Source organism: Microtus pennsylvanicus, chromosome 5, assembly GCF_037038515.1.
Source record: "Microtus pennsylvanicus isolate mMicPen1 chromosome 5, mMicPen1.hap1, whole genome shotgun sequence".
Lineage (NCBI taxonomy): Eukaryota > Metazoa > Chordata > Mammalia > Rodentia > Cricetidae > Microtus > Microtus pennsylvanicus.
Window position 1 is genome coordinate 57,242,299 of NC_134583.1, and position 13,095 is coordinate 57,255,393.

The following is a 13,095-nucleotide window of genomic DNA, read 5'->3' on the forward strand; positions in this document are numbered from 1 at the left end:
TCAGCACAGTCTTAACTATACACAAAGCAGAGATAACCAGCTTCTTCCTCTGTATTTTCAAGTGGAAAATTTGAATGAAAATTCAAATGGAAAGTTCCTTCATTAAGCAGCCAGATCCCTCTATCACTTACTATTGGAAATTACAATAATACTTATATATACGAGTGTGAGTGTGTGTGTGTGTGTGTAGAACAGACTGGCCTGGAACTTACAGCTACCCTCTGGTGATCTCAGACATGTGTCATGAGGCCCCACTACATACATCTTTAAGAACAAATATCTGGGAATGAAGGATGCAGTCACTTTAAGACATGGTGCAACCTCGTGCTGACGGGCATTCTCTACACTTCAGAACTGATTCACTGTGACCCACTTTCAATTCCATTGAGATCAGCTTCCACCCTGGACTCTGCAGTGATCTCCAAGGCTAGTGAACTGCTCTCTACAGATGGATGACCCCCCCCCCCCAAATCCCCAGTCCTTTACATAAGAATGGCTCCAACTCCCACCACACATGGGGAAAACCAGCACCATCAGCTCTTAGTGGCCGCCTCTCATCCTTATGCTGACCACTCACCCTTGGCTGCTTGACACAGGCTGCCCCTGTGCCTCCTGCAGGACAGGCCATTGTGTGTAGTGGAGTAAGGGAGGTCTGTAGGCTGTCAGGAAGGCTTATAGAGACACATTTCATCAGCGACAAGTGAGAACCTCAGTTGTCTGCTTTTTGCAAATACTTCCTCCCATGAAAGGTTCTCTCTGGCAAGGCATCCCAGTGGCGCCTTTATTCCTACAGTCAACTGCCTTCAGACTTGAACCGTGAAACTAGCTCTGCCCAGGTGTGGTATGCACATCTTTCATCATGGCACTTGGGAAGTAGAGGCAGATGGAGCTCTGTGAGTTCAAGGCCAGCCTGGGCTACATAGCAAGACCCTATCTAAAAAAGAAAAAGAAAAAGAAAGAAAGAAAGAAAGAAAGAAAAGGGTATAGAGACACAGCGTGCCTGTTAAGAGCACCTGCTGTTCCTATAGAGGACTCAGGTTTGGTTTCTAGCGTTCACATGGTACCGTTTTTAACTCCAGTTCAAGGAACCCAATACCCTCTTCTGGCCTCTGTAGGCATTGGCCACATAGCTGGTACAGAGACATATATGCAGGCAAAACACCCATACGTATAAATTTAAATTTTTTCAAGTGAAAAAAGACATTAGCTCTGTCAAGAAGGATAACACAAGATGTCCCCACCTAGGTCCAAGACACTCAGTGGAAGCAAAAAAAGATCTCCCTTAGCCTTCTTCAGCTCAGCTGCCACTCACGTGCGCAAGTCCAAATCCCAGGGCTTATTCTCTCCCCGCTCCTTCACCATGCATATCTAAAACATGGACATACCTAGCCTTTGCTAACCTCATGTTTGTTCCTAGGTGTGGCATTGCCGTCCTGGGCTACTACGGCAGCCACCTCCTCCCAAGCTCTGCAGCAGTTACAGCATCAGAGTCTATGACTCACCGCACACGACCTTCCAGTCATTCCTCCTACTGCTCTTTTGTTCATTTAAATGCCTGACCTTGAACTAGGAGGCTCTGTGACGTTACCCTATCAGCTCTGCAAGCTCACTAAGCCATGGGTCACCTCACAACCACCAGCTCAGCACCAAGGACAACAGTGTCACTCCCCTCTGTTCTGGGGCCACAGCTTTTTGTTTTCAGTAAAACAGAACATTTAAACAAACAGAGCTGACACCTGTTCTTTCCTAGGGAGTACAACCTGGAAGGCTTCCCCTTCTGGCCAGTCCCATAGCCATGTCTCCAAGCGAAGCTCTTCCTTAGAGTTTCTTCACCAGCCACTCTCCCTCACATGGGCAGACACCCCGCCATCTGACAACAGGCTGCAGCTATCCTCTCAAGAGCAGTTCTAGAGCCACAGGTGAGCTGGATTCCCTGACACACAAGTGTCCGCAGAGCCTAGGTTCCTCCCTGGACTCCTCGTCTCAGTGTCCTCAAGAATCTACAAGGACTCCTTGGAAGCAGAGGGGCAGCCTTGAAGAGTCAACCACAGATTCTGCCGGCCATCTCTGTGTCCTCTTGGTGGGCAGAAGCCCAGACCACACTTTAAACTCTGGCCTTGCCGCCAATCTGTGTGTCCTACGCAGGTTGCTTCCCTTCTCCAAGCCCATTTCTCTGGTCTGTAAATTAGAGGAGAGATCACCCCTTCCTGGAGGGCTGTTAAGGGCATTCAAATCAAGGTAGAGGGGTTAATCAGCTGAGTAGGTACAGGGGAAATGACAGCTGTACACACACACAAGCACACACACGCATGCACGCACACACGCACCCCATTATCATGTTCATTAGCAGTACTTCAATGCCATAACTGACCTCCTGCTGTCCCCCTTCTGAGTCTTTGCCCAGTGCTCTGTCTGGGCCAGGTTGGTCTTCCTCTGGCTGTGTTTTTCCGGGTTGGTCCTGGGAGGAGCAACACGTTGGTACCCACTGGTACCATTTTGTTCTCCTGGGCCATAAGAGACAGGTGGGATGCCATTCCTCTCAGGCCGCTGTGGCTGTGCTTGCTGGCCTCGGGGTCCACCGGGTAGATCCACAAACAAAGCATCTTCCTCAGCTGGCAAGTACGGGGACCTGGCCTTGTTCCTGTCCCGCCTGCCCTCCAGTGGGTCCCTTTGAGAACGGAAACGCTCATCCTCCAGCTCCCTCCTGTCGAAGCCAAAAGAGTCTTCATAGCCTCGCTGAGGACAGTCTCTTGAGTGACCAGGTCCCACATGGCCACATTCTTGACAAGCTTCCGTGTGGTTGGCCTGTGGCATGGCTTGCCTCTCCACCTTGTCCATGTCCCTGTAACGGCAGCAGCATATTCAGCCTGCACACAGCCATGACTCCCCTTAGCATGCTATACTCATCTCTGGAATCCCCCTCCCCTCATGCTCATTCCTTCCGACTGCTGCGGGAAGCTGACTTAAAAACCACCTCCTCAGGGGTGGAGAGATGGCTCAGTGGTTAAGAGCATTGCTTGCTCTTCCAAAGGTCCTGAGTTCAATTCCCAGCAACTACATGGTGGCTCACAACCATCTGTAATGAGGTCTGGTGCCCTCTTCTGGCCTGCAGGCACATACACAGACAGAATATTGTATACATAATAAATAAATAAATATTGAAAAAAAAAACAACACCTCCTCTAGAAAGTCCCTCAGTGTAAAGGACTGCACCCTGACACAGTCACCGTATTGAGACTGCTTCTCCAGGGCCGCACATTTTAGATTCTGCCTCCCACTGCCTTTGTGTCCTCACCCCACCCCCACATGCACACGAACCTGGCAAGTATTAGGAGAGGAACTGGGTGCCAACTAAAGGTGTGAGCTAATGCTAAATGAGGGGCTCTGTGACAGTGGGCAGGGCTCTCCTGTCGAGGCTTGCCCACACTGAGCACAATTAGTCTGGTGCTCTGTCTGAGTTCCTGCTCATGTGTCCATCTAGGCGGCAGTGAGTGCATCTGACTCCAGAGAGCCATTGTTCTGTCTTGAGTGATGGGCATACAAAACTAGGGCCTGTCCCTGGGAGGCTTTCAGTACTTCTCTACAATTTTTCATTTTGTTTTGTTTTTCCAAGGCAGGGTTCTCTGTGTAGCCCTGGCTGTCCAAGAGCTCACTCTGTAGACCAGGCTCATCTTGAACTCAGAGATCCACCTGCCTCTGCTTCCTAAGTGCTGGGATTAAACGTGTTTGCCACCACTGTCTGGATTCTTTACAAGTTTTTATTATTTACTTGTTTACCCATTTATTAGTGTGTTTGTGTGCGCACACATGTCATGGCGCATGTGTGGAGGTGAGAGCATAACCTGCAAGAATCGGATCTCTCTTTTCACCACGTAGCTCCTGGGCGTAGAATTCAGGCTGCCAGCCTTGGTGGCAAGTACTTTCACCTGCTGAGCCACCTTGCCAGATCTATGCCTCCTTTTTGTTGTTTTAAAATAGGGTCTCAAGGAGCCCAGGCTGGCCTTGAACTTGCTATGTAACTGAGAATTGCTTTAATAAACTCTTGATCCTCTTGCCTTTATAGGATTACATCACCAGCCCTGGTTCCCATCTCATTTTATTCATATCTGAGAGACATCTCACCTCCCCAACATATATCTCTGTCCACTGCCTGTCTGACAATATTTCTGTCTTCATTTGGGCTCACCCTTCCCCACTTTGTTTTGGGTGCTGCTGACTTTCTTATTTCTTATTCTGCCAAAGCTCCAAGTCTCAGGATTGGTTCAGGGGGAGGCCAATGGCTTAATAGAGGCTAGTCAGACTCTGGCTTGAGCTGCCTTGAGCTCATGTTGCCTCTGGATGAGGTGCTGTTTGAAGGAAGCCAGGAGCAAGTCCTGCGGACTCAGCATGAGGTCTCACATACAGTCATATCACTGATCTTCCTCATTGTGACCCGATAAATCCCCTTTCCTGAGTACATGGTAGACTCTGGCTCATGTTACACCGCAGAGGCTGTTACATCTCATGATGATGGATTAGGTCTGAGGGACCTTCCACTCCAACCCAGTGGGTCTATATGCCCTAGTAACAGGAAAATATTTAGAGACCTAAGCTTAAAAAATTTTGCCAGTCAGTGGTGGTGCACACCTTTAATCCCAGCACTCGGGAGGCAGAAGCAGGCAGATCTCTGTGAGTTCAAGGCCAGCCTAATCTACAAGAGCTAGTTCCAGGTCAGGCTCCAAAGCTACAGAGAAACCCTGTCTTGAACTCCCCATCCTTAAGAAAAGCAAATTTCTTGAACTAGAGATGGCTTAGAGGTTAAGAGCACTGGCTGCTCTTCCAGAGGTCCTGCATTCAAGTCCCAGCAACCATGTGATGGCTCACAACCATCTGTAATGAGATCTAGTACTCTCTTATGGTTTACAGGTAGACATGTAGGCAGAACACTGTATACATAAAAAAAAAAAAACAATCTTAAAAAAAAAAAGAAAGGAAAATCCCCACAAAAACAAACAAAAAAGCAATTCTTGGGCTTGTAAGAAGGCTCAGCAGATACAGGTTCTTGACAATAACACCAACAACCTGAGTTCCATCCCCAGAACCCACATGACAGAGGGAAAGAATCAACTCCAGGAAGCTGTCTTTTTTTCTTTTGGTTTTTCGAGACAGGGTTTCTCTGTAGCTTTGGAGCCTGTCCTGGAACTCCCTTTGTAGACCAGGTTGGACTCAAACTCACAGAGATCTGCCTGCCTCTGCCTCCCGAGTGCTGGTATTAAAGGCGTGTGCCACCACCGCCCGGCAGGAAGCTGTCTTTTGAATTCCACAAGCACGCCTGCATTCGTATATGCACAGACACACACAAAATAAATACTTTAAAACCGAGTCTTACTGTAAGCTCACAGATAAGAAATTCTGTTCCAAAGGTCACTTGAGTGGTTTGCCTGGCCTTCTATTCTTCTTTCTTGGTGCACCCTACCAACAGCTTTCCAGTAGCCAACCTTGGCCTTTGTCCTCCTCACTCCCTGCCTCTCATCCTTATAGGTTATGCTCTACAGCTGCCTCTGAGATGGTGAAAGCCCGGCTGCCTTCTGGGCTATCCCTGGGAGAGTCACAGGGTTGTTTGGTTTCATCTGTTCCCATACCGTCAAGTGGTCGCTCCAGCTTGGAAACACAAAGAGATCTATATTTTTTGGGGGGTGGGAGACTTGTGAATTCTAGGCTTTCTTCAAACTCTTATATAGCTGAAAAAGGCCCGCCTCCATCTCCCAAGTTCCAGGATGACAGACCTGGAGTATGCTATGGTAGGGTTGGAGCCCATGTTTATGCGTGCTAGACAAGTATCTACCAACTGGGCTTCACCTCCATCTCCAAGTAGCTCTATCTTCCTACTACGTGAACTAAGAGTAGCAGTCAGACAGACACTGCACTATCATGTATGCATCAGAACTGAAGGAAGCACTGCTAACCCCAAAGTCTCTTCTCGTCTCAGAGCTAACTTTATAACAATAGATCTTGGTTTTTACTGTACATGTGCAAAGGAGGATATACCCTCCCACACGTGCTAATACTTCCTGGAAATCAATTTGATGGGGAACAATTACATCTATGACTTGGATGAACAGCAGAATTCCTGCAGAATAAACCTCTAGGGTGGGGTTGAAAGCAGGGTGTGGAAAAGACTGGAGAGATGGGGCCTCACAGTACCTGGAAGGCCAGCAGGTAACTTCCTTCACTCTGCTTAGTGCTTAGCATCAAGGAAGGAGCTGCTGAGAGCTGCGAGGAGTCATTTCCTTTTATCCACCTGGAGTTAAATAGGGCAGCCCCTGGCCCTCGCCCCAGGGAAAATCTCACTCCTCTTCAACTGGCTCCGTTTTCCCTGAATTAGCAACAGTGGACCTGACCTGTGCTAAGGACACTCTGCCACCCTCAGCTGTCTCCCTAGTGAGTCACGAAACACATGCAACAGCCCAATCTTGCATCAGAGTGGCATGTGACAAAATCCCTTGTAAAGTTGAAAACTCCACAGTAGTCTCAGCCTGGGTCATCTACATTTGAAAGTTGATGCTATCGTTTCTATATATGCAAGGTCTAACCTGTGCCAGGAAGTTGACCATCTCTCAACCCTGCGGCAACACTGCCAAGTCAGCTCGGCCATGCCCAGAGAGGCTGAGGACACCCCCATATGGGGTTATCTACAATACAGTGTCTAATGGAAGGGAGGGACAGTGACAATGGGCGTGCTGACTATGAGCAAACCTCACAAGGCAGAACCCTGAGCAAAACACTTCTGTTAGCCACACAACCCCAACCCCACAGGCTGCATGTCACCTTCATTACAGCTGAGGAAAGTGAAGCTCAGAGGTAAACTACTTTGTGCCGGACACTGTACCAGTGACACACACCAGACTCCAACTCCACCATATCTGACTCTAAAGTCTGTAGACACAGGGCTGAAAATATGTTTATCAAGTACTTCCGCTGAGGCTTATCCAGCCATGCATCACCTAGGGTGAACAGAGACTGGAAGGAAGGCCAAAGAAAGTGCAGAGAGCTTTTAACGTGGGGCCATTTCTGAGACGGCTGGTTCCTTACACAGAATCCGAGAGCAGGGTTCACACTGTACCGTGTCATCCCAACTTTTTAAACTTTTCTTTGGGGGAGCAGGTGTGGAGGACCAAGGACAACTTGTTAGAGTTGTGGGTCCTGAGGACTCGAACTCAGGTTGTCAGGCTTGGAGGTAAGTTTTTTCAACTCGCTGTACCACCTTGCCAGTGCCATGTCAAGTTCACAGCTGTTTAGTTCACCAACTCCTCCACTCGCCAGCCAGCCAAACAGTCATGCACTTAAGTAAACACTTACTCTGGGCAAGGTACTAAATGAGCTGCTTTTCAAGATGGTGATGAGGCGCAGATGCATGCCACAGCATCCGGCTACCCCATCCCCCTTGAACGTGGCATTGGGGACCAGACTCTGGTCAGGCCTGCTCAGCAAGCTCTTTGACTCACCAGCCCCATATATGCTCTGCCTCAGTTACACTATCTGACTTCCTTGTACTATGAGGCCTCCTCTCCACAGCCCTCACCTAAAGAGGCTTTTCTTGATCACACACACACACACACACACACACACACACACACACACACACGCACACGGCTGCTTCCCACCCACTGGCCCCACCCTTGTCCATGCCCCATCTTACTGCCTCTGTCCTTAGATTCTGGTAAAAGTCATCTTTTATAGGGTATCTTCTCCCCACTCCCAAATGCAGGTTGACTTAGACACTACCTCTCCTCTGCTATGATTTCAGTATCAAATGCCCTCCACGAATATTTGCAGGATAAAAGATGAACGAATGTGCAGGTCTAAGTTCAGGGAGACTCAGGTGGTTGGGGCACTGAGAATAGGGAAGGCAAGAGATAAGTTTGCAGGGATCAGACATACATGGCAGCTGCCAAGTCTGTCAAGGAAACGGGATTTTATTCCAAAGGTGACTGGAATGTAAGCTCCTACAGTCCCAAGACAGGACTGGAAGCAGGGGAGACTGGAGGTACCATCTGATAAACCTCATCTCTCTCCTCTTGTGAGCTGCAAAAGCAAACGGGCCTCCTTGCTCAGTGCTCTGAAAAAGACAAGGCATCCTTAGACAAGCTGGGAAGATGGATGTCAAGATGGCCCCAGAAAATCAGGCGAGGCCCAGATGTGATGGTGAGAAGACAGAAATGGAGTGGGGGGGGGGAGAGAAAGGGAGGGAAGGGATGGAGGGAGGATGGTATCTCATTCCCTTTCCACCCCAGGAAGTGGGGTGGGGTGCGTATCATGGGGATCTGAAACTTATGTAGGAAACAAAATGATGCAAATCAGGTGCAGTCAAGGAGGTGCACGAAGGAATTCCCTTGGAGCTGGGGTGAGCTACGCACACTGCGAGGAGATACACTGGCAGAGAAGAGAGTGTCATTCTCTCAAACACTCACAGTTGAAACTGGAAGGATGCACAAAAAAAAAAAAAAGGTGGATGGTGTTACTATGCCAGGAGCTACAGAAGATGGCGTGTCTGTCAGGGAGTACTGACTGCATCTCAGGCTCCTTTAAGGGTGTTTAATCCTTGGAAGGGTCTTAAGAACAGTGAGAAACTGATGTGTGAAAAATGCAAGTAATTCTCACAGTAACAGCAGGGAAGCTCTGGGAGGAGGTGTTCAAGGAAGGGAGGGTGGGGTGGGCTGGAGACATGGCTCAGAAGTTAGGGGCACTGGCTGCCTTTCCAGAGGACCTGGGTTCGATGCCCAGCACCCACATGACAGCTCACAACCGTCTATAGTTCCAGTTCCAGGGAATCCAACACCCTCTTCCTACTCCAGTGGGCACCAGGCACATACAGACATAAAAACAGGCAAAACATCCATACACACAAAACAAAATATAAATAAAAAAGATAATACTACAGCAGGAGGCCAGGGGTACTTTGGTCAGCTTGAGTAATGGCTACTGGTGTTCTACCACTCATGCCAACAAGCCATCTCCAGGTTCTCGTCCTGATGCCCTCAGCCTTCCCATGGAACAAGCCCTTACTTTTGCTTTCAGTCCCTGTGGCCCACAGGACTCCACTCTTGTCCTGGGGGTGAGGTGTGTGCTTTGAACAGCCAGTGATATCAATGAGTGCCTTCTCTGGGCACCGAGGATGGTGAAGAGCCTTGGTGTGGCTAAGGTTGACTTGAGGGTGCAGCTTAGCGCTTCTCGGGCAAGAACTCCCCTCCCCCATCCCGGCTCTGCTGCTGGGCTTCAAACAAGATGGCCAGAGTCTGGGAGTGCTACAAGCCCTTAACCCTCAGATCCAGATGTTCCCTGGACCTCCTCACAGAGCCCAAGACTGAATCCAGCCCAGAGCCTGAGAGGATGACAGTCTCTGAGCCCCAACCCAGCTGCTCTAGAGTTGGGTGTATCTTCAACACTTCAGGGGCCTGAAGCAGTAAATCCCTCCTATCCTGTTAGAGTCACCTACAATCAAATGTACTGACTGATGCCACAATTCTTAAGAACAAGGCAGAAGATCTGGGTGAGAACAGGAGACAGGAGGCTGCTGCAGGGGTGGGGGCACAAGCTCTAATGGGGAGAGGGGAAGGTCAGTGGATCACCAGACTGGAGGAGAGGTAAGATTCTGTCCTGCCCGACAAAACATTGTAACTAACCAAATGCCTGAACATCTTATTCTGGAAACCCAGAGGATTATTGAGTCTCTGTCTGTTTGGTTGGCATTTTCATCTTCCAGGTTTTGTTTTGTTTTTTGTTTTTTTTTGTATTTTTGAGACAGGGTTTCTCTGTAGCTTTTGGTTCCTGTTCTGGAACTAGTTCTTGTAGACCAGGCTGGCCTCGAACTCACAGAGATCCGCCTGCCTCTGCCTCCCGAGTGCTGGGATTAAAGGCGTGCGCCACCACTGCCCGGCCATCTTCCAGGTTGTTAAGTCTTGATTCTGACTCAGAAGGCAAGAGTTTTTGCAACTTTTGAAAGGGAAAGAACTTTGAGCAAATAGGATAAGTTTTTTATGAGTTTGTTAGAAGTGAAAATGGTATAATTTTCAGAGAAAATGCTTAAGACAGGATCCCTTGCAAAACCAGTATCAACTATAATTCGCTGGTAGGAATAGAGCTGTCCAAATCTTAGCCATGAATTAGTTAATTCTCAAAAGTTCTTCCGACACAGCCAATAGCATTCTCTGCCTGTCTTCACTCACCAACGGGGACACAAGCATTAACGTAACCAGGTACTGCAGAGTCCGGTGGCTCAAGCTGTGCTCTCTACATTTTGGAGTTTGAGTAGGAGGACTACGGTGAGTTCAAAGCAGTCTAGGTTACAAAGTGAGAAGCTGTGTTTAAAAAAACAAAAATAAAAACAACAACAAAAAATAACCTGACTCTACGCAGCAGATCAGTTACTCCAAAGACTGATAAGATCGACCGCCAGTAAAGGCACGTGACCCAACACTCACAAGTGGAACACACCTTGCTCCTTGCTGCTTATAAAATAAAAAGGGGTGGTATTTTGAACAGCAGTCTGGAGAGCTCGCGTGTGAAGAGCTGGTGGAGGGTTTTTGATCTAGAACCTATTTATAAGACTATCTTAGGAAACACGTCAGAGATGACCAAGGATTTGCACATGTCTAAAGACATGACAGTCACACGGTGGACACCTCACAGTGGCACACTGTGGCAAACTAAACAGTTACCAGGGTTTGGGTGTGGTTTTCATCCTACAAGTTCACAAATTTGGTCTCAAATGTGATAGGAGTAAGAGACGGGGCTTAGCACCAGGTCAAGGCAATTAAGTCATTGCCGATGCTACAGCAAAAGCGATGGATACTGCTCTCCCTCTTGCAGGAGCTCCTGTCATGGTGGCACTTGCCTTTGCTACAGTAACCAGTGTGTGTATGGGAGGTCCACTGTAGATTCCAAACCACGCTGGTTAGATAGACTTCAGCCTCCAAGACTATGAGGCCAGTAAAACTCTTTTCTTTATATATACCAGACTTGGGTATTTTGTTATTAGCAGAAGAACACAGACTGATATATTGATCTATGTCTACTGGTACTAAATAATATGGATTTTTTTTTCAAGACAGGGTTTCTCTGTAGTTTTAGTGCCTGTCCTGAAACTAGCTCTTGTAGACCAGCCTGGCCTCGAATTCAGAGATCCGCCTGCCTCTGCCTCCCGAGTGCTGGGATTAAAGGCGTGCACCAAAACCGACCAGCTAATGTGGATATTCTTTAATAAAGCTGTGCTTTAAAATGAAAAGAAAGGTGATCCAATGGATAAGGTGCCCACTACCAAGCCTGACAACCCGAGTTCAATTCCTGGGACACATGTCATGGAAGGAGAGAACTTCCAAAAGCTGTCCTCTGACCTCCAAAGTGGTGCCATGGCATCAGCACACACCATATACATACATACATACATACATACATACATACATACATACATACATACATACATACAATTTTAAAGGTAAGAAAGAAACCTGCATACATCTGTACATATCTATTCCATAAACAGAAAGTTATTTTAAAGGCTATCAATTAACCTAACAGAGGTTACCTGGGAATGTGATTTGGAAGATCTCTATCCCTTCTACCACAAAGACAAAAATCTGAGAACATGACATGTCAGGTCCCACGGCTGTGCATCCTAAGGAGTCAGGGCATAGGCACCAAGGTATTAGACGCTGTCTAGAGGAGCTGCCAGCCTGGAGAGATGCATGTGCTACTAGAATGTACTTGAGAGAGAAGGCCATCCTGAACACAGCATGGCCAGTGGAACTGCAGCCCCATGGAGTTCTCTAGCTCCCACCCCGGGACCCTCCGTCAAGACTGACCTCTTGAGTGATGATCGAGACAGCACCTGTGCAGCCTGGTTCATGGCCCTGACCCAGGCGTTCATGTCCTCCAGGGTGTCAGCACTGAAGAAGTAGGTCCTCATGCCCGAATGCTCAGCCTGGGAGCCCGCTGTGGTGGTGCTGTAGATGAGCGCCCTCATGCCCGTATGCACAGCCTGCAGCGGGGGACAGACAGGTTAGTGCACGTTCTCTCTGCTGGACCAAGATGGTCCCTTCCTCTCTGCTCTGGGCTCCTCAGCTAGCACAACCCTACGAGGCAACTTCGCATGACTGAACAGAAACCAGGCTACACCAAAAGAAAGCTAGGATGAGAGTAACGGAGAGTCTACCTCAGAAACAGTCTGCCCCAGGACATGGCTGTGCTAATCCAATACTAATGGAGAGTCTACCTCAGAAACAGTCTGCCCCAGGACATGGCTGTGCTAATCCAATACCAACCGAGAGTCTACCTCAGAAACAGTCTGCCCCAGGACATGGCTGTGCTAATCCAATACTAATGGAGAGTCTACCTCGGAAACAGTCTGCCCCAGGACATGGCTGTGCTAATCCAATACCAACCGAGAGTCTACCTCAGAAACAGTCTGCCCCAGGACATGGCTGTGCTAATCCAATACCAACCGAGAGTCTACCTCAGAAACAGTCTGCCCCAGGACATGGCTGTGCTAATCCAATACCAACCCAGAGTCTACCTCAGAAACAGTCTGCCCCAGGACATGGCTGTGCTAATCCAATACTAATGGAGAGTCTACCTCAGAAACAGTCTGCCCCAGACATGGCTGTGCTAATCCAATACTAAGGAAGCCCAGATCCTCCCCCTCGAACCCCAAGATCAGATTTCAGGACAGTAAGAACCACCATAAATAATAAGGGAGCATGCAAAGGTCCCCAAATGACAGATTCTCAAGTTTACTCCCCTTGCAATAATTCAGCGTCTGTTGAGTGTTTAGTTCATGGAAAGCTAGTGCGCGCGCGCACGCACACACACACACACGCACACACACACACACACAGAGTTTGGGACGCTGTGGAAGAGGGAAAACAGCACTTGACCTAGACTCATCTGAGGATGGATATTCAAGATGTCTTCTTCCTGACAGGCAATTCCTGAATAAGAGGAAGAGACTCTCAGGCCCTGAGAAGCATTTAGTATTTATCTTCATAGACAAGGCCACCAGGCCGGCTCGGGGGAGGAAAGGGAAGGGCGGCACATGGCGAGGCTATGATGCTGCCCAGG

The 13,095-nt window shown here is 48.5% G+C and overlaps 1 protein-coding gene across 9 annotated transcripts in view; it reads right to left on the reverse strand.

The window, feature by feature from the left end:
- Plekha7 (pleckstrin homology domain containing A7) overlaps positions 1–13,095 on the reverse strand; it is a 188,172-nt gene that overhangs the window by 36,980 nt on the left and 138,097 nt on the right. For all 9 annotated transcript variants that reach the window (XM_075971982.1, XM_075971980.1, XM_075971978.1 and 6 more), the window contains 2 exons: positions 11,841–12,016; positions 2,372–2,842 (listed from right to left, as the gene is read on the reverse strand). In XM_075971982.1, the coding sequence (XP_075828097.1) occupies positions 2,372–2,842; positions 11,841–12,016 (647 nt within the window). The remainder of the gene's footprint in view (positions 1–2,371; positions 2,843–11,840; positions 12,017–13,095) is intronic.